The sequence below is a fragment of the Chlamydotis macqueenii genome, chromosome Z (assembly GCF_036417535.1).
Source record: "Chlamydotis macqueenii isolate bChlMac1 chromosome Z, bChlMac1.mat, whole genome shotgun sequence".
Classification (NCBI taxonomy): Eukaryota; Metazoa; Chordata; class Aves; order Otidiformes; family Otididae; genus Chlamydotis; species Chlamydotis macqueenii.
Genome location: NC_141593.1, coordinates 22,644,782 through 22,669,020, shown reverse-complemented (window position 1 = coordinate 22,669,020; position 24,239 = coordinate 22,644,782). Strand labels below are relative to the sequence as shown.

The window sequence follows — 24,239 nt, the reverse complement described above, 5'->3', positions numbered from 1 at the left end:
AAACAATGCAATAGTACATGAGAACAAAAATAATCCCTTCACCAGGCAGGCAGCTCCCGGCACGCACCAACCAGCTGTGCAAAGCTACTAACAATGGACCAGTAAAGAGACCACTCTTCTGCAAAAATTGGACAGATAAAAATCAGGGGAGTAGTAGTCTTGCTCTGTTGCTCCTCCTGCCAAAAGAATCTTTCTTCATCAAAGATCCCACTGGATACTAAGGTGCTCTGCTCCATCTACCTTGTCTGTTTCCCTGCACCTATTTTACCTTCTGAGAAAAAAATAAAAATGGAGATTTGATGACATTCAAGCTGTAGAAAATCCATGAATTTGTTAAGGTTCAACATTTAGTGTAAATAATAAATTTTTTTAAATAACCACAAAAGACTGAGTATTTTGAGAAGGTACACAAAAACATACTGATCTACTGTCATGAATGATGACACATGTTTTGGAGGAAAGACTAAAATGTCACATTACAGCCTACTGCTGTTGTTAGCTACGGCTCAGAATACGTTCTCCATCATCACCCCATGCCTACCTTCCCAACAGCAAAGTAGTGGTTCCAGCCGCTGCCCAAGATGAGATTCTCAGCTATGCAGACCTCCTCTTTCTCCAGACTAAATCACATTTACTCATAAAAAATCCTCACTCAGCATGTGCCCTAAAGGGTGCATTGAGTTGGTCCCAGAGAAAAAAAAACTGGCCACCTCTGAGTAGAGCATAGATGTGCCTTAAGTTACAGGAGTGAACGCAGTTCAAGGAAAAATGCTAACACAACAGCATTTCATGCGGAATTTTTATTTCAACGTTATGCAACTGCATAAGTATAAATAATCATGTTCAATATACAACAATTATGACATCCATAAGAAGTTTCTTAGAGAAAATAAGACTGCAAACACTTTATTGCACAGACCCTAACATTTTTTTTCTTTTTTTTTTTTTTGTAAACTTAGGAATCTACAGCAAGAAGTCTACAAAAGAACACATCAGATCTAAGATCTACATAAAGACTAACCAAGTAGCACAAAGGTAGGAGGATCTCTAACAGCTCACTTATAAGGTAAACACCAACAAACAGGTACTACATGAACACAAGCTCAAGCACTATTACACTTCCAAAATGCAAAGAACTTATTTGTCAGAAGTGATAATGAACTATACAAAATATACATAAACATATACTGTAAACAAACAGCTAAATGTGCTTTAAAGGAAACAAGAGAATAGTTGAAAAAAACTCTGAAGACTGTAAACTAGGAAATACCTCCCAGACAGAAATGTTATTTCGAAGTGCCTTAGCATTCATTTGTGTAACTGCCAAAACACACATGAACTGTAAATGTCGAGACCATTTTATCCTTAGAACTGCTCAAAAATACTATCAATTTTTCACTAGCTCCTCTGTGAACACATCAACAGCGGTATGAATATTCTAGTGCCACATGAAAAATCAGACGGACTTGTTTGTGATGGCGTCTTTCCATGACAGGTTTGCTGTAATCCAAGTCAACTCATCAGTATACTAAAGTTTTCACCAGAGGGAAATTTAGTCTGCACGCTGTCAGTTGTCATACAAACCTCCAAGTCAGGATTACACTGTACTTTTATGAACAGTTTTCTAGCTTTTGAGACAGAAAGACAATCTGTAAGCCCAGATGAAGCAGGTAGGGGCCTAGCTCTACTGTGGGTACATATAACAGAAATAAGCAAAACCACCATGCCATTGATCCCCATCATTAAAAACCATGCATCTGCAAGGGTTTTTTGTAGTGCTTCTGTACATGTTTCAAATTTTACCTTTCACCGTTCAAAACCAACCTCAATACCTCCACACTAAAATGATCAAAGTCTACATGTTCCACGGTATACAAAATTCAAATAAGGCTTAGCAAAAGTAAAAAGACAGTCACATTCTAGCACCAAATAGCTCCAACAGGTTCGTTACAAAATGCTTCTTTTGTAATTACAGTATTTATTTTTTTGCATACAAATAAAAAGATTGTTATGAAATGTATGGAGCTACTCAATGCATTTAGAAATGAACGCGAAACCCAGAATTACTTGCTAAAAACAGCAAGTTAAGTCTACAACATAAGGCCCCAGCTATGTATTAAACTTATCACATGTCCTAAACTTTTTTAAAGATATGATACTGAAACTGCTTTTTCTCCTTTTTACCTTACTTGTCAAATAAAAAAAAGCTACAGCTGTATGAAGCTAATTATGCAGACCTATATGCAATGGTAACACATGTTCTCTAAACGTATTAAAAAATAGGGATGAACATATTAGTACTGCAAGTCATGTGCTTATACTTGTGCCTCACACTGTAAGGGCCTGAATTTAAAAAAGCCGAAGGAACTCAAGAGAGGATTGCAGCAAAAACTAAGCACACAGTGTGTGCTTCAGAGTCGCAGCCTTGTCTGAGGTGAAGGTCACAGAACACACTCCCAATAGACAAGCCAAGAACCACCATTTCACCAGAGAACATGACTCTTGTTGGGATGCCCTGACAACCAAGAGGCCCTCCTGTAGCTTTAAAAACACTTACTCTAAGAGATAGGCTTTGTGCAGAAGGGAGATGCAGTTAGGTCTTGTGTTATATCTGGTGAAGCAGTCAGCCAGGTACAGTACTATCAAAACTGGATTATTAAAAATACATGTAAAAACTCACAATAAGCCACGATATTTTTTTCTGTACTAGTATTTTCTTAACCACTAGTGAGGATTTCTATAAGTAAAAATGTGGCCTGTTTTTGTTTGCCAGTCAGACCAATGCTTGTGCACATCCATGTCAGGTCTGAGTTTTAATAATTCGGTTTCAGATTCGAGTATGGCAAATAAGTGGCAAAGCAACTATCTTAAAAAAGGGGAGAGTAAACAACGCAATCAGCAGCAAAGTATATATGCTACATTCAAACCCAAAACACATCACTAACTATTTACAGAGGAAATCTTTTCTTCAATAGCTCTCAGCTGTAAAGGTATTTTTGTACAAATACTATATGGTAACAGTTTTACCGGTTACAATTGGGAAGGCATTTTGAAAAAAAGTTCTCTAAATATCCCCATCCTCTTTCTTCAGAGACATGAAAGTTTTGCCGCACAAAGACACGACACAGTGCTGGTTTAAAGGCAGTCAAATATATATATATATATTGTTTCAGCTAGTCTTAAATTCACACCTGCCAGGTCTTAACAGGATTTCTTGTGAGGACTGCTCCGTGAAGCTTCCTTTCCTCGACGCTGCCGAGCCGAGTCTTTGTCGTTAGAAAGTGCATTATGGCGGTCAGGTGTGGTTGCTGACCTGGGTAAATCTTTACCTACATTCTGTTTTCTTGAAGTAGACTGCTGAGCTTGAACGGCATCTTTTCCCTTTACATCCACAGTGTTAACAGAAAAAGATTTTTCTTGATTGCCAGGTTTTCCCCCAACGTTTGAAGCAGAGTGTTGGGCTTCTACTGCAACAGCAGCACTGTGCAAGGCCATCAGTGAAACACTTTTAGTCATTTCTGCCTTCCCGCTTCCTGCAGAAGAGGTGCTTTTCTTATTTAGTTCCTTGGAGGCTGCAGGAAGCTCAGATGAGCCTGCTTTAACCTTTGCTGAAGACACATCACTCTTCACTGAAGACAAAACAGATACTTCTTGTCTACATTCAGAGAAATTAGTTGAACAAGTCAGTGGCTTTCCTGGTGTTGCAGCCACACGGCAAGAACTCTGTCCACTGGCAGCTGACAAATGCTTCATTGCTATCTGCTTGTTTGCATCTTCCGTCTGTTTTTGATTAACTTGTCCTTTCCCTTTTGAATCTTGAGAGCTTTTGCTACTTGCAGTTGCTTTTTCTGCTCCTTTCCCTCTGGCATCATAGTTTGTGAGGCAAAGGGTAGGCTCTACTTTCCCACTGTCAAGCTGAACATAAAGTGCGTCAGTGCATATTTTCCCTTCGGGTCTTTTGTCTGCAGAGAACATCTGGTTACTAGGACTTCTGTCTGCCTGTTTGCTGAGCAAGAGACAGTCAGTCACAGTGGAAAGCTTTGGAGACATGGTTTGTTTTTCACTGAGGTGAAGTTGCTTTTGATCAGCAGATTCCCCCAAGTCTGCTGGTTCTTGCCTCTGCATCTGCTTAGAACGCTCTGGGCCTGTTGGTACCGGGCCAACAGCAGAGGATTTCGGTTTGGTGTCAGGAGTAATGCTGCTCATTTGGAGGGCGGCTACTGAGCCATGCTCCAAACTAACAGGCCTTTCAGCCTGCACATGTTCATTGCTCATTTTTCTCAAAGAGCCTGAAGCAGAAGAAAGGGGATCTAGCACATTTTTACTGGTATGTTTCCCATCTTTCCGGGAGCTGGTAGACACCTGAATAGTTTCTTTTTCTTTTACGGCTGGAGCACATGGTTTTTGTGACAATGTCTGTTTATCCAGTAACGTAGACTTAGAGGAACTCGTATCAGAGACTGGCCTGGGTTTATCACTGCTGCTTTCCACATAGGTGGTAGCAGGCTTCACATGTCCTTGAACATCTGTGTAACTATCTACAGCACAGTTTCTGTTTACAGTGCCTCTCACAGCAGGGGAGCCTGATGCATTAAGTTGCTGCTGAGGAACTTCGCCGGATTGCTTTTTCTCAGTAGTTTGAAGCTTTATGTCAGTGAGCGGTTTCTGATCTTTCTTTCCTAAATCTTTGGCGTTGTCCTTCTGCACAGAGGAAACTGGTGCAGACATCTCATTTTTAGGATCAAAATCCATTGAGGGTTGCACGGGCTGTTTAGATGAAAGAGCTTCACTCTTTGACTCTGCAATAACTTTCTTAGATTCACTGACAACTTTCTGCTTGGTTACGCCCTTCTCCACAAAAGTACTAGGAATATTGTTGTCATCTTTGCCTAGCTGTTTCAGTGATTCTCTGCCATCCTTAGGTTGTGCCTTGGGGCCAGCTGCCTGCACTTTTCCTTGTACCTGAGGTGGAATGGCAAAATCAGCACTATTTTTTTCATTGCTTTTGGAGTAGCTTGTTATCAGGATATCAGAGACAGATACCTTCAGAGATGACTCTCTGATCACCTCCGCCTTCGCAGGAATAGGCTCACAACTTCTCTGGGCTACTGGCTGTTTGGCAGGCAACTCCTTTTCTATTTGCTTCTCTTTTCCTACAGCTTTTTCAGGAGCGCTTTGGACAGCAGGAAGTTTGGAGCATGTTTGGGTAGTTTTAACACTCTGACTTTGAATAAAACAAGACTTTGCCTCCATTGCATTGTCCTTCTGTTTGGAAGGGAAGGTCTCTGTCTTATGAACAGCTTCGATAACAGAAATACCACCTTTAGTAGCTGGACTAGAAACCTTTTTCTCTGTCACTGCTTCTGCAGCCACAGGGATGACTGGTGGATTTGGAAGACTCTTGCTTGTTTGCAGAACCTGAGGCTCTAGTATGTTGACTTTACCAGATTTTGAATAGCTTAACAACTGCTCTTTCTGACAGGCCAGTTCTGCTTTCCCACCACTCCCTTGTGGGGGTTTAAGAGATCCCCCATCACTGCTGGTGCTCTGCCCTTCTGGTAGCACACACAAAGGCAGTTCAGTCTTTGAAGCCTGTGGCCCAGAAAGTAAGGCAATATCCAGCGTGCCTTCTATTGGCTTCAAACAGGAAACAGACCTCCCATCAAGTTTATATTCTGATGGACTTTTTCTGACAGGAGCCTCAGTGGAAATAAGAGCTGTTTTTTCACCACTCACATCCGCACGGCCATTCAAGGTCTTCAGAGGAACAAAAGAAACTGAGTTGATTTGAGCAGGATGTGCACTGCCGATAAATGTTCTACCATCGGCAACTGCAGTGGCATCCTGCTGTATGCTTATGGGTCTGCCTGTATTTAGTTGAAGGCATTCATGAACATTTGATGTCAATTTGGATTTTAGCACTGGACACACACTATCATCCTTTTCTTCAATGGATATTTTCTTTCTAAGATAATCAGTATTTGCAAGTTTACCATCAAATCTTTCAAATTTGACAAATTCTTTTGTTGGCATGTTTTTATCTGTGTTTTCCCCCTTTCCATTTAGGATCCCATCAGAGGACTGAGGTAGTACATCTTGCAGCGTACATGGAGGGGAAATTCTTTTAAAGTCATAAGAAATATGACTAAGTTCACTAGGTGGAGCCCCATGACCCAACATCTGTGCATCTAAAGCAACACCATCATTTGTTCTCAAGTTTGCATTCTTTTGAAGGGTGTCTTTAAGTATGCCACCAGCTGACTGGGCCTCCAAAGCAATGATTTTTGTTTCAAACTGATTTGATCTATCTAACAGCTTCTGGAATGCTTTTTTGTCTCTTTCTTCCAGTCTTAAGGTATTGGGATTTTCTGGTTCACTGCTAGGTTCATGTATAGCAACATTTGCTTTTTCAGCAAAATCTTGCTTTTTCATAACTATCTTGACCTTCAGCTTCTCTCTGTCTAGCTCATCAATGGATTCTTGCCTACCTAACTTTCGGGAGATGGGTCGTTTCAAGCAGCCCTGCTCTGCAGGCCTGACTCGTGTAAGTGATGGCACGTCACATACATTCTCCTCCAAGCTCTGAAGAGTTACTTCCCTTTGGGACAATTCTCTATTAACTTCTTCCTGGGTCACTTCCAGACTCTGTTTTCGTGAACATAAGTGTTTCTTATCACTCCCATAAGAAGGCGCAAGTTTCTCTTCAGATTGGACTCTCTTTAACAGCGGAGATCTTGGTGGCTCGGCACTCTTTGGCCTAACAATATGTCTCACAATAGTTGGAGGGGAGTGCATTTTGCTAGGAAAAGATTGAGCTATTTTTGTATTTCCAATCGAATGTCCTAGCAATGGTGATGGAGATCGCTGAGGGGATGTTGGCTGGGGTGTTGGAGAAGGCGTCCGTGCAAGAGGAGAGAGAGGAATGCTTCCAGCTGATTTGCGTCTTCCAGATCGGTATCTCTGTCCACCAAGCTTTGGACCTAAGCCATGAAGAGTGCTGGGTCTTATGTGTCCTGAACCAGCTGGAGAATTGGGAGCACTTGAACTAGGGGAGCTACTCTGGGAAGAGTTAGTACCTATAAAAAGAACAAGGAAACAAACCAAACAAACATACATAAGATTAGCAAGATTTTTTAAATTTTCTTTAAATGCTCAGTGAGACACAACTTTCACCAGTCCAAAAGGCCTATGTGCTGTCTGCTGCCACAATGTTCCAAAGTTTAGAAGGTTTTGAGTGACCGGGCTGTAAACCCCTCACCATTCCAATTACGTTGCTATTCCTCCCTTTCCTCCTCTGTTCCTTCATCCCCTTTAAGTTATCGCTTCCTTCGATTTACATAGAATAGCTAATGCTTTCTGCCACTTCAAAGCAATGATCAAGGCTCTCCAAATAATTTACCTCTGCCAAGGGACTGTACAACAGTAGTCACTTTAAGTATACAGTAGAACTATGCCAGAAATAAAACAGGTAAAAGGGACAGGCTTTTAGGAGCCAGTAATATGAGTATTTCAGCACCCAGCTGATCTCTTCAGCAATAAATTTGCATTCATGAGCACCCACTCTAGTTCCATTGTGTACCAACTTCTTCCTCAGTTTCATTCTTTTATCAATCAGCCTCTCCTAGGCAAGATTCTACCCTTTTACTCCAAACTTGGATTGTTTATTATGCAACTTATAGCCCCTGGATTTGGATTTAAACTCTGGGAGAAATCTAGCAGACCCTACCCTTTTAGGTACTTCTGTATGATGAAAATACTTTTGATTTTGCATGAGGAATCTTTTTCCCTTTTTCCAGACAGAAACCACCTGCGCAATGATTACGCTTGTCAGAGCTGACTACTCTTAGCAGAGTGTAACAGATCTGGGATCTCAGGAGAAATAGAACACGCTTCAGGTCCTTCTCCTCTGACCTCCACTCCTTCATACGCACCAGATGGAAAATCAGGAGTAGAGCGGTAGCTTGGGGTAGGTGATCTAGGGGATAAGCTGTGGGTTGGAGATCCAGGCAAGCTTTCCCCTGATGAAAGTGATCGGTTCAGGCAGGAAAAGCTTCTGCTGGTATGAAGAAGAGGAGAGGGCTGCTTGGCCAGCTTTTTAAAGAGAGATCTTCTCCTAGCATGAGAAGAGCACAGCATTAATCAGAAATTATGATGCACAAAAGATACTATTAGCACAGGCAAAACCCTTGCAAGTTGACATTGCTTCCCTCTCCCATTACCTGCAGAAAAGCAAATATTAAATGTGTGTTTACATGAAAGCAAACCACACCGCAGAGCATGAAGTTTAGAAAACATCCGGATTTGCTGACAGGTGGGGTAGATATATGCCCATAAACTCAGCACTAGAAAGTTTAATTAAACAAGTACAAAAATATATACTTAAATCAAATCAAGACACAACCTCAGTTATTCAACTTCTTGCAAGGTCCTGCACCTGGGTCATGGCAATCCCAGGCACAAATACAGGCTGGGCGGAGAATGGATTGAGAGCAGCCCTGAGGAGAAGGACTTGGGAGTGCTGGTGGATGAGAAGCTCAACATGAGCAGGCAATGCGCCCTTGCGGCCCAGAAGGCCAACCGCATCCTGGGCTGCATCAAGAGAAGCGTGGCCAGCAGGTCGAGGGAGGTGATTCTCCCCCTCTACTCTGCCCTGGTGAGACCCCACCTAGAGTACTGTGTCCAGTTCTGGAGCCCCCAGCACAAGAAGGACATGGACCAGTTGGAGAAGGTCCAGAGGAGGGCCACAAAGATGGTAAAAGGGCTGGAGCACCTCTCTTATGAGGACAGGCTGAGAGAGCTGGGGCTGTTCAGCCTGCAGAAGAGAAGGCTCCAGGGAGACCTGATAGCGGTCTTCCAGTACTTCAAGGGGGCCTATAAGAAAGATAGGGAGAGGCTGTTTAGTAGGGCCTGTTGCAATAAGACAACGAGTAATAGTTTTAAAATAGAGGGGGGTAGATTTAGATTGGAAATTAGGAAAAAATTTTTTACAATGCGAGTTGTAGAACACTGGAACAGGTTGCTCAGAAAGGTGGTGGATGCCCCATCCCTGGAAATGTTCAAGGCCAGACTGGATGAGGCTCTGAGCAACGTGATCTAGTGGGGGATGTCCCTGCTCCTTGCAGGGGGGTTGGACTAGATGACCTTTGAAGGTCCCTTCCAACCCTAACCATTCTATGATTCTTCCCCATATCTGTATGTTTGCCATGCAAAATTTTTAGGGATTATTTTAACAGATCTAGTTTAGGCAAGACAGGATTGGAAGGATGTGTTACAACCACAGGATCTCATAGAAGAAGGTGAAGAGATGTGGAATATAAGAGAGAGAACTATACTAACTTCATATTTTAAATTAATTTTTATGTATATACACACAAGGAAACATATTCGCCATGAAACAAAAGGATTACTCACCTCTCTAAACTCTCTTTCTTCTTGCTTTTCTTACTGCGCCTGACCATTCGGCTCCTGCAGCTGTTTCGCCTAGCAGGTCCTGTCTTAATGGAAGTGTTTTCAAAGGGGGTTGTTGTTACCGAGACTTTGTTACCACTCTGCCAAAATGGAGGAGGAACCTTTAGGCGTGAGTAATACAAGATGACTTTGCCTTAAATTAAAGCTACACCACAAACGTGAATGCAATGAGACGGAACTCCAGTGTCAGAGTAAGAGCTGGCGGTGTAAGGATGCCTATGCAGATATTGCCAGGCTAATTTATGTCAGATAAATGATGACTGGAAAATTCTCAAATTCTGCCAAATTTCCTAAACTTCCTTCATTCCACCTCCAGGACAAGGAGACATTCTAAGAATTGTAGCTGGACATGGGAAGACCATGCATTGACCAAGACTACCATTTCCAACATGAAAGCTTCCATAGAAGCATCCTACTTTTCCACAAAGAACAGCTGTCACTGCGCAGTGGTCCATTCACTGGCCATTCATGCCTCACCATACTGACTGTTACAATGATAAAATGAAGGAGAATAATAAAGACTTAAGGAAAAGTATATTTTGTATCTTTCCTCAGCCTTTTATATTTCCCCATTACTTCACTGCTTTCCATGCTCTGTTATAACTGACTACTCTAAGACGCCACCATTCATTTTAAAAAGCTGGAGGTTTTGTTTGTTTTTAAGGATATACCTCAGAAGACTCCACAAGAGAAAAATGTGACAGAATATTCATAAAAGTCAAACTGCAGGATTAGAAATTCATTTACCAAAAGCTCTGTAGGACATGCCTGGCTACGTATGAGAGAAAAACCTTTTGAGCCTTAAGATTATGAAAGGCAAGTTCCTACACAGTAGGAACATTTCATACTCCTTGTTTTCACTTTTCCTCACTGGTTTCACTTTAAAAGGAGAAAACGAGAAGTAGCATAATCACCACAAGCCTGAATTACCTGATGTAGATGGGGGAATTCAAGAAAGTGCTTGAAAATGTCAAATATTTTGAGAGACAGAGACCTCTCTGTGTCTGTGCCTCAAATGTACTTCAGCTATCTCAGCAGTAGTGCCATTTTAATGCAGAAAAACTAAAATCATAGCAAGATATGTGAAGTTATAGATCTTTGTCCAGCTTTATGCAAAAGTAGCTCACAGTTTGTATTTGAACAACCATAAAATCTGATAACTAATCTCTGAAGGAAACAAACATAACCCCTCAATCCTTGGTGAAAACAGCAAGTGCTTTTGTATCCCACTTCTCCAAGAGTTACCTTTAACAACAACTCAATGACTTCCGTATGAACAAGACCATGCACTGGCTCTCCATTTATATGAGTAATCAGGTCTCCAGCTTTTAAACCCGCTTGGTAAGCTGCACCTCCTTCTTCCACATTCTGGAAATCACAGACAAAGGGAACATCAACAAAATGGACTCCTGTTTAACCTTCATACTTTCAAGAGTAGGCTTTGTTTAATGAACTCTTTCTATAAAACCACTTGCCAATGAAGAAAACTTACAGATATGAAGTTATATAAAGGAAGACAAGAAGGAAAATCACACCAGCCACTTCACCATCAACTACTTACTCAAACTGTATACTTACATGGGGCCTGCAATGGTTTCAAAGCTCACTGAAACAGTGCTTGTTGCCACTGGTATTAAGTAAGCTCTGTACAGCAGCACAGTTTTCATGTATGATAACAAAGGGGTGATTCACTCCCCATGGCAAAATGTCAGAACTGAATGAAAATTTTTAGCATCTGACACTGACAAATACTGATGTAATTAAGGCAGTGGTCACATGCAGTACCCTAATCATGATAAAAATTAACTCCACCATAGAGTTAAGGATTGTTTTCATTTAGTTCAAACTCACCAGGCTGCCCATTAGAGGGAACAGTGCAGCGCAAAAGTGATAAAGGACCAAAATAAACTGAATTGCAATTTTTTTGGAAGAAGGCTTAAATAATTTATTATATTTTAAAATGAGCTTTCAAAGAATTTTAAGTTATGCAGCCAATACTGAAACCTAGAATGCTTACAGAGCTAAAAAAACCCAATTAATCTATAGTATTTTGAAAAAAAGCCAAGGATTCACTTTTACTGCAATGTACCATTTTCCCTTCCTTTCACTGATGTCATGCTACACTAGTAACAAGAAATCAATTTTTTTTTTTCATTTATTCCATTATCAAATGTACCCCATTATCCAGACTCAATGTTCTTGATGGATCAATACCCCATCAATAGCATTGCTACTTCAAAACCCACAACACACACTTAAAACAAAGCACTGTACAAAACCTCAAATGCTTTTGATACATTTGTAATCAATTTTCCAAAATTATTTTAAGGTAGTTGAAATAGTTTATACACACACACAATATTTATTTATCTGTGATAGATGAATTATGTAAAGTATATAATTTGTTATCAACCTCAATTATAAAATAAATATAAATACATATATATTTACAGAAATACACATTTATTTTACAGTTAAGGAGGCTGATAACCAATGAAATGCCAAGAACTGCTGTCTTAGCCTTTAGCCTGTCTCCCACTTCATTGAAATCAGTAGTGAACAGAGGATGAAAAATATATTATTTATTCAAGACAGTCAGTCTTTTTCCTGTGCCACAGAATCCTCAAAGGTATTCACAATTCCAAATGGCTTGCACATTTCTACACAAAAGAAAGTCAGTGCTTGAAATCAGCCTACTGTGTCTAGTAAAATTCTGCTGGCTTTCATGAATCCCTTCATTGATGCAGTTTAATAAACTCCATGCATATTTCAACAATTTCTGTTTACAATCTCCTATTTTTGCAGATTCTGCCCATAATCAAAAAGGGGCTGCAATAATCTTTTGGTTTTCTAAGCCCTAAGTACTCTTTCTAAGAACTCTGAACTTAGATGTGGCTGTTCACAATTGTCAAAACTGTAAAAATTTAAGTGACCAATGTAGAAGGTCAGTATTACATGTGGGTACCACTGCTGCCAAAGGCGGCCTGTGTTGTTCCCACAGCCCACACTCGTCTTGTGTAGAGGCACAGATTTCATTCTAAGAAAATTGTTTGGCACAACATCATTGTTTGGCACACAGGAACCGTCAACAAAAACAGGGTACAAAAATCAAAAGCAAATACATCATTACAGTTTTCCGTGGCTGCATATAAGCAAAAAACTGTATTATCTTACCCAAACAATATGGTGCACAGTGTAGATATCGCTGTCACCCACATAAACCCTAATTGCTCGGATGGTGAAGCCGTACTTTTTTCCTGAACTATGAATTACTATTGGTTGATGAGGACTTGCAGCAGCAGTCGATGAATCACGGCTGGGAGATGAATCTCGGGAGGATGAAGGATCAGATGACAGGGAATGAGGAGACATAGGACTTCCCAAAGGAGAAACACCAAACACATCTGCAAGAAAAAAATCTGCCCATTACAGTACATTCTGAGCACACACAAATACAGACACAGAAAAGGGAACCTCCTTAGTTTTATGACACCTTTGCACCAAAAATGTATCATTGTCTTTGCACAAACACTGTCTCCTCCTCAATTGCTGTGCCTCTTAGTGAATGAAAAGTTTAACCAACAACCAGATCTTAGAACTAAATTTCTCTCCCTGTAGTTTAAAATGTTTTTTTTTTTTTAATGCAAAAGTTACCTTGTTAGATCTAGACTTTTTCCTTTTAGACAAGAAACACTCATTGCTAACTTAGAAAAATTCTCAGCCTCTTCCTAACAAACATTCATGAAAAGAAAATCAGAGTTTGGTAGCAGATGTTACTGTGAGTAAATCCCAAACCATCCTCCAAATCGCCCAGCAGTGCTAGTTGATTTTTGTGTTTCAGTTATATATAGATACTGATAAAGACTACTATAATTAAACCAGAGTATCTAGTTGGTACACAGGACAGTCACTCCATGCTTGTAACAAGACTCCATTTCTGCATTCTGCTACATCATGTAAGATCACAAGAAGTTATTGCAAAAACTATACCAATTACGGTGTCATTTTATTTCTCGGTTTGAAAGCACTCCATGCTCATGCTTGTGCAAATGCGAACCCAATTGCAGCAGCATAAAACACACTTTGGTGACTGTAATGGAGTGACAGCTCTGCAAAGCAATGCAGTCCAGAAACATTCCAGGTTTCGTGTCCGTGCCAAGCCATGTAACACAAGGGCAGATACGCTTTGATGGCAGAGGCGCTACTCCCTGGACGCGAAGTCACCAGAGGCTCTCAGATCAGTATCACTGGGTTAATGCTAAAATCCCACAGAACAGCCAGGCCCTGAGGGGGCTGTCACTGTCACTCTCTGGCTCTGAAACACCCCCCCACCCCCCAACCCTGCTTTTTGCTGCATGTGGGACATGTCTCATGACTCTCAGCCACATGACTCAGGTTGGGAACACTGGCTGTCTGTTGCTGTAGTTTATTTTACGGATAAACGTGAATAAGATAGGTTTCTGGACAGTATTAGGTACAGCTAACATAGAAGATTTTGCTTGATATAAACATAATGACAACATTTTTAGGTGTAGGCAAAGTCAAATCTGGATTTTACAGAATGATGCAGAGATGAAACGGAAAGAAAATAGTAGTTTTATGAGCACAGTAACTCAGTCTGTATCATCTCTGAACTTAGTGATTCTTACTTAACAGCTGTGAAAGAAGTGCTGGAATACAAGCTGTTTAATAACTCCTGAGTGTCACTTGGCAGTGTAACTACCTGTATGTGTATCACACTCCTTTGCTAGCTGATCTCAGTTAGCATGCCCTACAGGCCCTCTACAAGCAGAAAAAATAACCATGGTGCTAACTGCTACAGGCTTACACCAAAAAAAAACACCTATGGCATTTGGGACAGAAAAACTACTGAAAGAAAGTCTATACAAGGAACAAGCCCAGAGCGTTTGCAAGCCACTCAGTTTTCAGTGTCAACACCGCCCTGAGCAGGAGGAGTACATGGTCGCTGTCTTTCTCATTTTAAAAATAAAGCCATCTTCCTCTCTCTCATGCACTTTGTGAGAATGATCATTTGCATTTGGACAGCATCACAGAAATGTTAAGTATTCTTTTCATTGTCACCTAATTGTCCTCATTCAAGCACGGGCAAAATACTCCTCTTCAACTGAGACTCAACAGTTTCCTCTTATCTCATTAAAAAAATCCTCATGGTTAGCTGCTGGAGTTACAGGCACTGCATAGAAAGCCTATGCTGCTCTTTAAACTGTATAGCGAAGAAGGATATAAAACGTGGGATGAATTGAGAATTCCTGCAGTAATAGGGATCAGATGGGCCTTTCTATCTCCAAGGTCTCTGGAACATACGCACAATAGCACAGTGTTTGCTCACCAAGGTATTAAAGACACCTGTGCTTTACAATCCAAAGACAGGTAAAGTCTAAAAGGAGAGCCAGAACCAACTCTTAACACTGTACAATTCTTCACTAGCCTGAGGAGTCAAAGCAACTTGCTGAAGTTACTGTCAAAGCCATCTTTGAACATATGGAGCAAAAGTAGTGTTATGTTATCAGACCAGCAGATACTTAAATACTCCACCTAAGGTCTAAAAGCTGCATATGGTCAGTGTGCAAAGTAGAGATGTAATCCCACTTTTGATAAAGATCCCTCAAAGGGTGGAAAATTTGAACTTTGATTCTGAACCATTAAAAAGCAAAGCACTAATGCTTCATCTGGAAACAATACTACTGTTATACTTCCACTCACTTACAGAAGTATTTCTGGCTTCATATTTTGAGCATCTCATGTAAGCCAATACAGTACAAAAGGAGTCTAGATGCTATTTCTACTTTTGTCACACTTTCTCCAGCTTAACGCCTTTCCTGATGGGAGATGGGAGACAACTAGTTAGGGTGAATGTGGTGCTGTAACAAACAGCTACACTTGGAGCTGTACATAGTGAGCTACTTAAAACTTAAGCTACAGCTCTATTGTAGGATGAGCCAAGGACTGAAGCCTGCATCCTGCTGTGCATGCACATGGCCGAACACAAAGCAGTCACCACTAAGCTACAGTTCTGCCTGTCAGAGAAGGTCCCTCAACTATAATGTGACCACTGTAATTTGCTGAGGAGACTGCACCATCTAGTAATCCCTGTGAACAAGGGAAACAAAAAAAGTGTGACCCAGAATCCATTCTGCACTCTTCAAAATCTGCACCTACTTCATAAACCATCAAGTATGCATAATTCATAACATTTCAAACAAAAAGATTTATCTCTACCTCCTGGGATCATGAGGGACAAAGCACTCGCAGAAAGAGACTTAGTGACTTTTCCAGAGATCTTCTTTTTCTCTGTGCTTTCTAATCGTTGTCGAGCCATATGAGATGCAACTTCATTGGGTGGCTTTGCAGGGTTATCCGTACTGTCCACGCTCTCACTCCTTCCATTTATCTGATCTAAGTGCTCTGAAAAACTGCCGACTGTACAAAGAAGAAGGGATAAACATATTGAGGAAAAATTGGGGGTCAGGGAGGAGAAATGGTACAATTGTGAGACAGGATTTTTTCTTTCAGTTAACAAGTTCATAAAACAACAAGAAATAAGAGTAATTTTTCCAGACTTACAGAATGCATAAATGCTAACAGAATGAATTGAAGCAATGTTTTTTTGTAGTCACCGATTAAAGTAAAATAAGAGGCAAAAGCTGAAGCAAGTCTAGTATCTCAATATGCAGCACTCACTTTAGAGAACTTAATCATACATTTATTTTTCATGTGAACTCCTCCTAAAGTAAATTAAAGGCTCCAATCCCATAAGTTTTTATCAGCTTAACATTTTTCCAAAATCATTACAATACTAAGTATAATTTCATTTTTAACATTTTAAATTTCATTTTAGATCTTTTGCTTTTATTCTTTGGGTGGTTTTCTACCACACAGGAGAAAGATACCTGGCACCACTAAACGCAGTATTAAAACCACATTGGTATTTGTCTATCATAGGTAATTAAATTCCACAACATTGAATGGAGGAAGGACAACAACATTTCAAACAATGAAGAAACATAAAGGTCTTGTGTCACATGAACAACCTGCATAGGATTTCTTCAAAAATTCAAAGATGTCACAATAAAGTTGTATGAGCTTATGAAATACTTGCCAAGGGTAGGTCGCCTGTTTCAAAGACATAGCAGTAATTCCTAGTATTCCTTTAAGCTCACCGAATATCCTTTTGCTAATGTACCACAGAAAAATCAAATTACTCTTAAGTGTAATTGACAAGTGACAGAAGAGGATCAGATGCTTTGAGTTATCACTGGGACTGCTGTGCTGATGCCAACACAGTAATACAGGGCTGGGGGTAGTGAGCAAGACCTGGGATACAGCATAGTCAAGGTTTTAGACAAGGGAAGGAGATGGACATCCCTGTACAGCTGGATGAACCTGAGGAAATTCATTTTCCCAGAAATGGAGAGGAGGAAGGGGGAGGAAAATGCAGACTACAAGGGAGATTAGGGGTATGGGAACAGAAAGGGGTATTTTTAGAAAACTCAGTGAGGTACAAAAAAGAAAAAGCTCAAGACAGGCAAATGTGTAGAGAAAGTAACTGGAACTTATTATATGGGCAATGATGAGACTGATACAGGCCTAGACCTGTGTTAAGAATCAGGTCTTCCAACAGTTGTACAAAACTCTCCTCTGAAAGTACAAAACCACCTAGATACTAGGGCCCTGTATCCTACTGAACTGTATCCAAATACTTGAGCTGGGAGAGGGATGTATAAAGGAAATACATTATTTAAGTAGGGAATGGTTTACAACACTTCCTCCTAGATTCCTAATGACAAAAGCAAGTCAAAGACAACCCTGCTAATTCTGAAAGGTGTGTATCATTGAGAAGTCTTAATAAAATGGTGCAGCACAATGTTAGAAAACAGCAATACAGAACAGTTGGAATGACTACAGGACAATCAATCAAAAGATCACCAACTTCAGTGAGGGAAGATACAAAAATAATGCTTTAAGTGTTCAAGGGATCCAAGACTCCTTTTCCCTACAGAAGGATCCTACAAAGGCTCTATGGTCAACTCATCATTTTATTCGCTTGCCAAGCAGCCCTCCAGAATCAGTGGGGCAACATCAAATGATGGCATTTCCAAAAATGCTAAAACTTTCCCACGCATATTTTCATGAGATTTTATTAGCTTGAGCCTGAGCCAAAACCAGACCCCTCTTGGAATGCCTGATTTTTTTTAAAGTCGTTCTGAAATACAGAACTTCTAAACCCATGAATTACCTGATAGTGTGGAGCTGCTGATTGTACTTGCTGGAGTGGTTACTTCAGGTTCATCTTGCACTATTTCCTCGCTCACAAACACAGGCTTTTCCTGTTCCTCTCGGGGTCCCACTAAGCCAGTGGAATCATCCTGTTCTCCTTCAGCTGATATGGCCAACTTCGGAAGCAAACCAGAACTGTGCCGCTGCCTGCTACTGTCAGTGTCAGACGAGATGGATGTAGATATTTGTTGTCTGCATTAAAAACAAGCAAACTCTCATGCAGTTACTGAGATGAGGAGGCCTGCTGCCTGGTAAGCAGGATGTCCACCACTTCCAGCACCTCCTTCTACTTACATTTCAGAATATTCCGAACTCCAACTTAAAGATTCCACAGAAGGCAATGTTACGGTTTTTGTTTTGTCTCCTGTATCTTCCTTTTCTTCACCTTGCATTTGAGTGACTCGATCTATGCTACTAAAAACCTATTACAGAAAAAAATAAAAATAAAAAAAATCATAAAAACCCCAATTCATCACTGACATAATTGATACAAAAAGACATGCAGGAAAGCAGATTTCAAGTTGTACTCTGCATGTCTGAAATGCTTATACAGTATTTCAAAGTGCAAACTTCAAACTTATTGAGTCTTTTTAAATTTCCAAGGGTTTATGTTCTTAAAATGCTTTCCTATCTGGTCTTAGTGGCTCCTCACATAAAAGGTCACGAATAACATCTCTTCTCATTACGAATTCCTCAGCTTTCTCCCCATCTCACTGTGTGACCCAAGAAAACAAACAAAATCTACAGCCTTGGGGTCCCTAGGTCACAGGATTAATGCACATCTCGAACTAACTCACAACCACAAAGCTGATCCAGGTAAAAAAGCCCTAACCCTAAGGTAACTACCAGTCAGGTTTGGACAGCAGAAAAACTAATAGGAAATTACTCTGAAGTCACAAATAAATTACTTGGCTAACATATTTAGAAAAAATAAACTCCGATCATTGGAAGTCTACTGTATGATTAGCTAACAAACGGCACACAGAAATCATCAGCCGTATATTCTACGCATAGCTAGAGATGCAATGACATAACGACATTAACAAACCAAACTATTACTCTGTCGTACAGAGCTTTCAAAAGGATAGAAGTACACAGAATCACAGAATGAGGCTGGAAGGGACCTCTGCAGGTCATGTTGTCCAATGCCTCTGCACAAGCAGAGGGTCACCTGCAAGATACCCAGGACACAATGGGAGCAATGTGCAAACTACGTACAAGGAAATCAACATAAGGAACATGCACCAGCATTTAACAAAACAGTTGCCCTAAACTTTCTGTTACACTGTTGTGAATTTTCTACAGAAAACACCACCACATAATTTTCTATTACCTGCCTGAGTCTTTAAGAAATAACCTCCCTACAGAATCTTCCCATATTTTGATTTAATGGTATTAATTTCATTCTTATTCAATTTCAGTTAACATTTCTTGAATAAACAATGTGCCATACATCTCCTCCAGACCCAACTTTTCCAAACTCTAGAAATAAAGTAGCAAAATGTTTACGAAGACAATACATACTAACATTACAGCAATTTTTACTTACTTTTGAAAATCTGTGTGAACATGAGGAAAATTGTCTTATCTCCAAATTAAAATCTTCATCATTGGTATCATCTTCTTCCTCAGTTTCCATATGGTGGTATTTCTCAGAACGAGCTACAGACAAGGAAAATAAAAGTACTTCAATTTATCAGGAAGAAATAGGTACCAAGCTTTAATATTAACTAAAACCACAATTTTATTCCCCAGACTATTTCTGCTGAAATGTCAAACTACTATGGAAATCACAAGCTGCCAGTGGTTTTGATAAAAGACTTTCAAAGCAGTAAGCAAAAGTCAAAGTCAGTGACTATTTAAACAAGGCGTTCATAATTTTTTTTTAAATACCATCAAACACCTACTGTCAAAATAACTTGTGTCATCTTCAGACTCCAACTGTGGAATAAATTCTGCTTTCTGCCTCAGCAGACCATTCCAGTCAAGGTTCCTGAAGAACCGATGCTGCTTTACTTCGTATGCACCACCTGGGGGAGCCAGAGAAAAACACTGAGCGAATCACACCAAATCCTCTGACATTAATTCAACTAAACTCCTGGCCAAAAAAATGCAAATTATCATGGAAAGGTGTAGTCATCACTGTAGACAGGAACATCTATTAACCATTTCTACTAGAATCTCCTAAACCTTGCCATTTCTCTAACAGTGGTGGTATTGCTTTATCATCTTCCCCCTTTTATTTCTATTTCCTCCGTTTCTAATTTTCTGGATATACTAAATATTATCTGTCAGCTACACATTAGGCAGAAGTATCAGATGTAATGGCAGTAGTCATCAAAGTATAAATATGTGCACTACATGAGTAAGTACAAGTTAGAAAGTAATGAAGAATGATTTTTAATAGGTGCTCAAAGAAAATACCATTGCTGATCAGGAACTCGTTTCTGTGTTCTCTGACAGTAATACACAGTTCTATTGTAAATACCTTTGCATTTAACTTCTTATCTGTTACTGTCTACTGTTAAAATATGTGTTACACTGGTTTCAAGTTAAGAAACAACTACAAGAACACAATGAAATACTTGACTTTTTGTCCTGGGGAGGTGGGCGAGGATGTTATTGATAAGCATAAATCTGCTTCTAAAAACTGAACAGGTAAACTGCAGCAGCAAGACTTACTGTCAGCTTGATTGTATTGGGTTTGTGTGGCAAGGTTTTGGTAGCAGGGAGGTGTTAGAGATGGCTTCTGTGAGAAGATACCAGAAGCTCCCCTCATGTCTGACAGAGCCAATGCCAGCTGGCTCCAAGACGGATTCAACGTTGGCCAAGACCACCAGTGACACTGGTAGCACCTCTGTTTCATGTTTACAAAAGGGTAAAAAAATGCTGCACAACAGCATCTGGGGGAGAGGAGTGACAATATGTGAGAGAAACAGCTCTGCAGACACCAAGGCCACTGAAGAATGATGGGGAGGAGGTGCTCCAGGCACTGGAGGAGAGATTCCCCTTCAGCCCGTGATGCAGCCCATGGTGAGGCCGGCTGTGCCCCTGCAGCCCATGGAGGACGGCGGAGAAGCAGAGATCCACCTGCAGCCCGGGGAGGACCCCACGCTGGGGCAGGTGGATGCCCAAAAGAGGCTGTCACCCCATTGGAAGCCTGCACCAGAGCAGGCTCCTGGCAGGACCTGTGTAACTGTGAGGTGAGCAACCTATGCTGGAGCGGGTTTGCTGGCAGGACTTGTGACCCCATGGAAAGGACCCACGCTGGAGCAGTTTGTAAAGAACTGCAGCCCACAGAAAGGATGCACGCTGGCTAAGTTTGTGGAGGACTCTCCCATGGAAGGGATCACACACTGGAGCTGGGGAAGAGTGTGAGGAAAAAGGAGCAGTAGAGACAATGGGTAATGAGCTGGCCGCAATCCCCATTCCCCATCCCCCTACACTGGTCAGGGGGAGGAGGTAAGAGAAACTGGGAGTGAAATTGAGCCCAGGAAAAACGGAGGAGCTGGGGAAGGTGTTTTTAGATTCGTTCGTATTTCTCATTATCCTATTCCATTGTTAATTGGCAACAAATTAAATTGATTTCCCTGAGTCAAGTCTGTTTTGCCTGTGACGGTAACTGCTGAGTGACCTCCTGTTCTTATCTTGACCCATGAGCCTTTTGTCAAATTTTCTTCCCCTATTCAGTTGAAGAGGGGGAGTGATAAAGCAGCTTGATGGGTATCTGGTAGCCAGCCAAGGTCAACCCATCACATTGATACAGCATGTATACTTCCCTACGCCAAGATTAAGTAAGGAGAAAGCCATAGAAAAAGTGTGAAGTCTCTACGATTGGTCTTTAAGTCAGAGTGTCAAGATCTCTTGACTGGATTCTCTGCTTTTCTGACAGCACCAGGGAACAATTCATAAAAGTGAAATCTTCCCAAAGGAAACCAAAAATCACATCTCATTTTAAGACTCTAGCCAAGGAGTGAACATTTCTCTGAGCATTGTAATGGGATATTACAACTCGAAACATTCTATGATATGATTCTATGATATTATGTTAGAATTGTGTAATCCTTGATTGGTATCTGACACTTCAAACCCAAAGAAGTATTTTTTTTTCTGTAATTTTCCTTCTCCAAAACAAGTATAGTATCTATCCTCTCTTCCTTCAACTTGACTATGCCACTCAGGTCTCCTGAACAAATTCACAACTGCGATTTTCATGGAGTGTTATGCAGCTACCTAGTATGTATTAAACAGATAGGGCTGGCATTTGAAATGCATGATGGAGCCTGAGATAAACCATTCTATTTTCCAGTGCCCCCGTGGCACCTGTTACATTGCCGCCCCTGTTTCTATGAGTTGCTTCTGACACTTTAAAAAAAAAAAACAAACAAAAAGAACCAACCCCAAACTCCGACTTTATTGCAGTTTCTAAACACCCCTCCATGCTTCAAAGAAACAGCTGCCCAACTTCCTCCTCCAAACTGCCAGCTCTTGAGAGACCATCAACACTCAAAAGAAATCAGCAGGTGAGGGATCTGAACAGATGCTCCATGTGATGGCACTGACCATTACAGTAGTTAAGTCAGCCTCATCCTAGCCAATTCACTTCCTCAAACAGCTGTAGCAGAAGAGGCAGAATTTGCAATCTACTTCTGATCCAGCCTCTCACAGGACGACAGTCTTGAATTAACACTGTGTTTACCAAGAAAAAGCATCCTTGCAATGAAACAACAATGCTTTAAAGGAGTATACTGAAAACAAGGGAATGGAACTCGTTGTGGCAGTAGTGCCCTTTGCAGTAGATGAAGCAGGCAGAAAGTGGATAAGCTGATCGCGGCATGACACTCTTAACTTGTTCAGTACAGGGCAAGGCTGAAAACCAAACTTTGCTGGGTGCTGCTTACTCCATATCATCAACTTCAAGTGAAGTCTAAGGGCTGCTCCCACAGACCTCAGACACTCAGGGAGCAAGGGACATGCAGTTCACTTATCTCAGTCTTGCCACCATGTCCCAAAGGAAGACTTGTCATTTGAGACTGCTTTAATAGTACTTGCAGTCTGGGTTATGCTCATGTTCCCCCGGAACAGTTGTGGTAAAATCAGTTACGAACTGATTCCTAAAGCTCCTTTTTATATTAGCTCTAAAAATAGGTTTGCCAGCAATTTTCCAAGTACTTTCGTGACGACTTAACCTGCCACTTGGTTTCCTTAGCATCCTGAATGTCTTTATCTTCATGGCATAGAGTGTTCACTGTAAATAAGACTATACCTTTATATTTGGGCTCTTTAATGTAGGAGGCTCTTTTTTTTTCTGTGTTTACACAGTGCTTTGCCCAGTGGGATGGTAGTCAGTGACGAAGGTTCCCATACATTAACAGTTAAAAATGCGCAGTATTTTTCATTTATGCCTCTCACTCAAATTCCCAATTATATCCCGCTCCATCAACTAACAAATAAACTCTATTACATAAATGCACAGTGCTTTCATTGATCTACGCAGGCTCACTGCTCCTAATACCACATGCAAGGTTCTTCTCTTGAAATGGAATGAGCACAGTGGAACAAGCTGGCAGATTGTGTTCTCACCAATAGCCGTTTACTTCCTTAACAGTCACATTTTTGTTTTTATTATTTTTCAAACAAGACAGTAGTGCTTGCTGACTAAGAATGGCAAGACCTTTCACAACACAACTTTGGACAGTTATTTCTGAACAATTAGTTCCAAGTACTCATCACCCACCCTAAAGTCTGGAGGAACTAATTTGCCAGGCCAAGATACTTCTGAAAAAAGGAAGCATCAGTTGTATATTGATTGCCCTTCTCTATTTCTGTGCAATTTAATACTGTATTCATGAAGGAATCCCATCCAACGGTTAACTGGGTCTTTGAGAAATTTCTGTTTTATTTATCAAATTAAAAGAGTAAATGCTAATGACCACATGTAAACTCCAAAAAAAAGGACAGACATCATCTTGTTAAGCTCATATTACTGGTCTGAATCTATAAAATACCCTCTGCTATAATGGCATGCTGTCATGCTACTTGCCCTGACAGATGTTTTCCAGGCAAAACAAGGAGGTGAACAAAACCTCACAATGCCGAACACAGAAGCTATTTCTAGCACACTAACAATTTAAAACAGCACTTACTAACCTGTTCCCAGTCTTTCCAAAGGATTCTGCCTGAGCAGCAGGGTAATCAGATCCTGGGCATCTGGAGGTGGTGCTTCATCCTTTTCAGGCCAGTTGATTTCATCTAGCAAAACAAAGTTGTTTGTCATTACGAAGTCTGATCTCAGCATTCAGCAGAAACTGTGTGAAAGCTCTCAATAGTGAGCTAGCAGTAAAGTCAGAGCTAAGGCAACTTTTTCAAGTTGCTCTCTGTTGCGTACACATTACTTTAGATTTTTATACTCTCTCTAGAGACTCCATAAATGTATTGTTATGTTCCCTCAGAAGTAATCTTTAACCCAAACC

The 24,239-nt window shown here is 40.7% G+C and overlaps 1 protein-coding gene across 1 annotated transcript in view; it reads right to left on the bottom strand.

Moving 5' to 3' along the window:
• Positions 1 to 785: 785 nt before the first annotated feature.
• Positions 786 to 24,239, bottom strand: part of MAST4 (microtubule associated serine/threonine kinase family member 4) — a 104,780-nt gene continuing 81,326 nt past the window's right edge. Inside the window, exons 16-26 of the mRNA XM_086769864.1 lie at positions 23,917 to 24,018; positions 19,674 to 19,796; positions 19,316 to 19,428; positions 18,061 to 18,188; positions 17,726 to 17,958; positions 15,709 to 15,909; positions 12,643 to 12,872; positions 10,714 to 10,836; positions 9,412 to 9,548; positions 7,932 to 8,113; positions 786 to 7,076 (exon numbers count right to left, since the gene is read on the bottom strand). Of these exons, the coding sequence (XP_086625990.1) occupies positions 3,202 to 7,076; positions 7,932 to 8,113; positions 9,412 to 9,548; positions 10,714 to 10,836; positions 12,643 to 12,872; positions 15,709 to 15,909; positions 17,726 to 17,958; positions 18,061 to 18,188; positions 19,316 to 19,428; positions 19,674 to 19,796; positions 23,917 to 24,018 (5,447 nt within the window). The 3' untranslated portion in view covers positions 786 to 3,201. The remainder of the gene's footprint in view (positions 7,077 to 7,931; positions 8,114 to 9,411; positions 9,549 to 10,713; positions 10,837 to 12,642; positions 12,873 to 15,708; positions 15,910 to 17,725; positions 17,959 to 18,060; positions 18,189 to 19,315; positions 19,429 to 19,673; positions 19,797 to 23,916; positions 24,019 to 24,239) is intronic.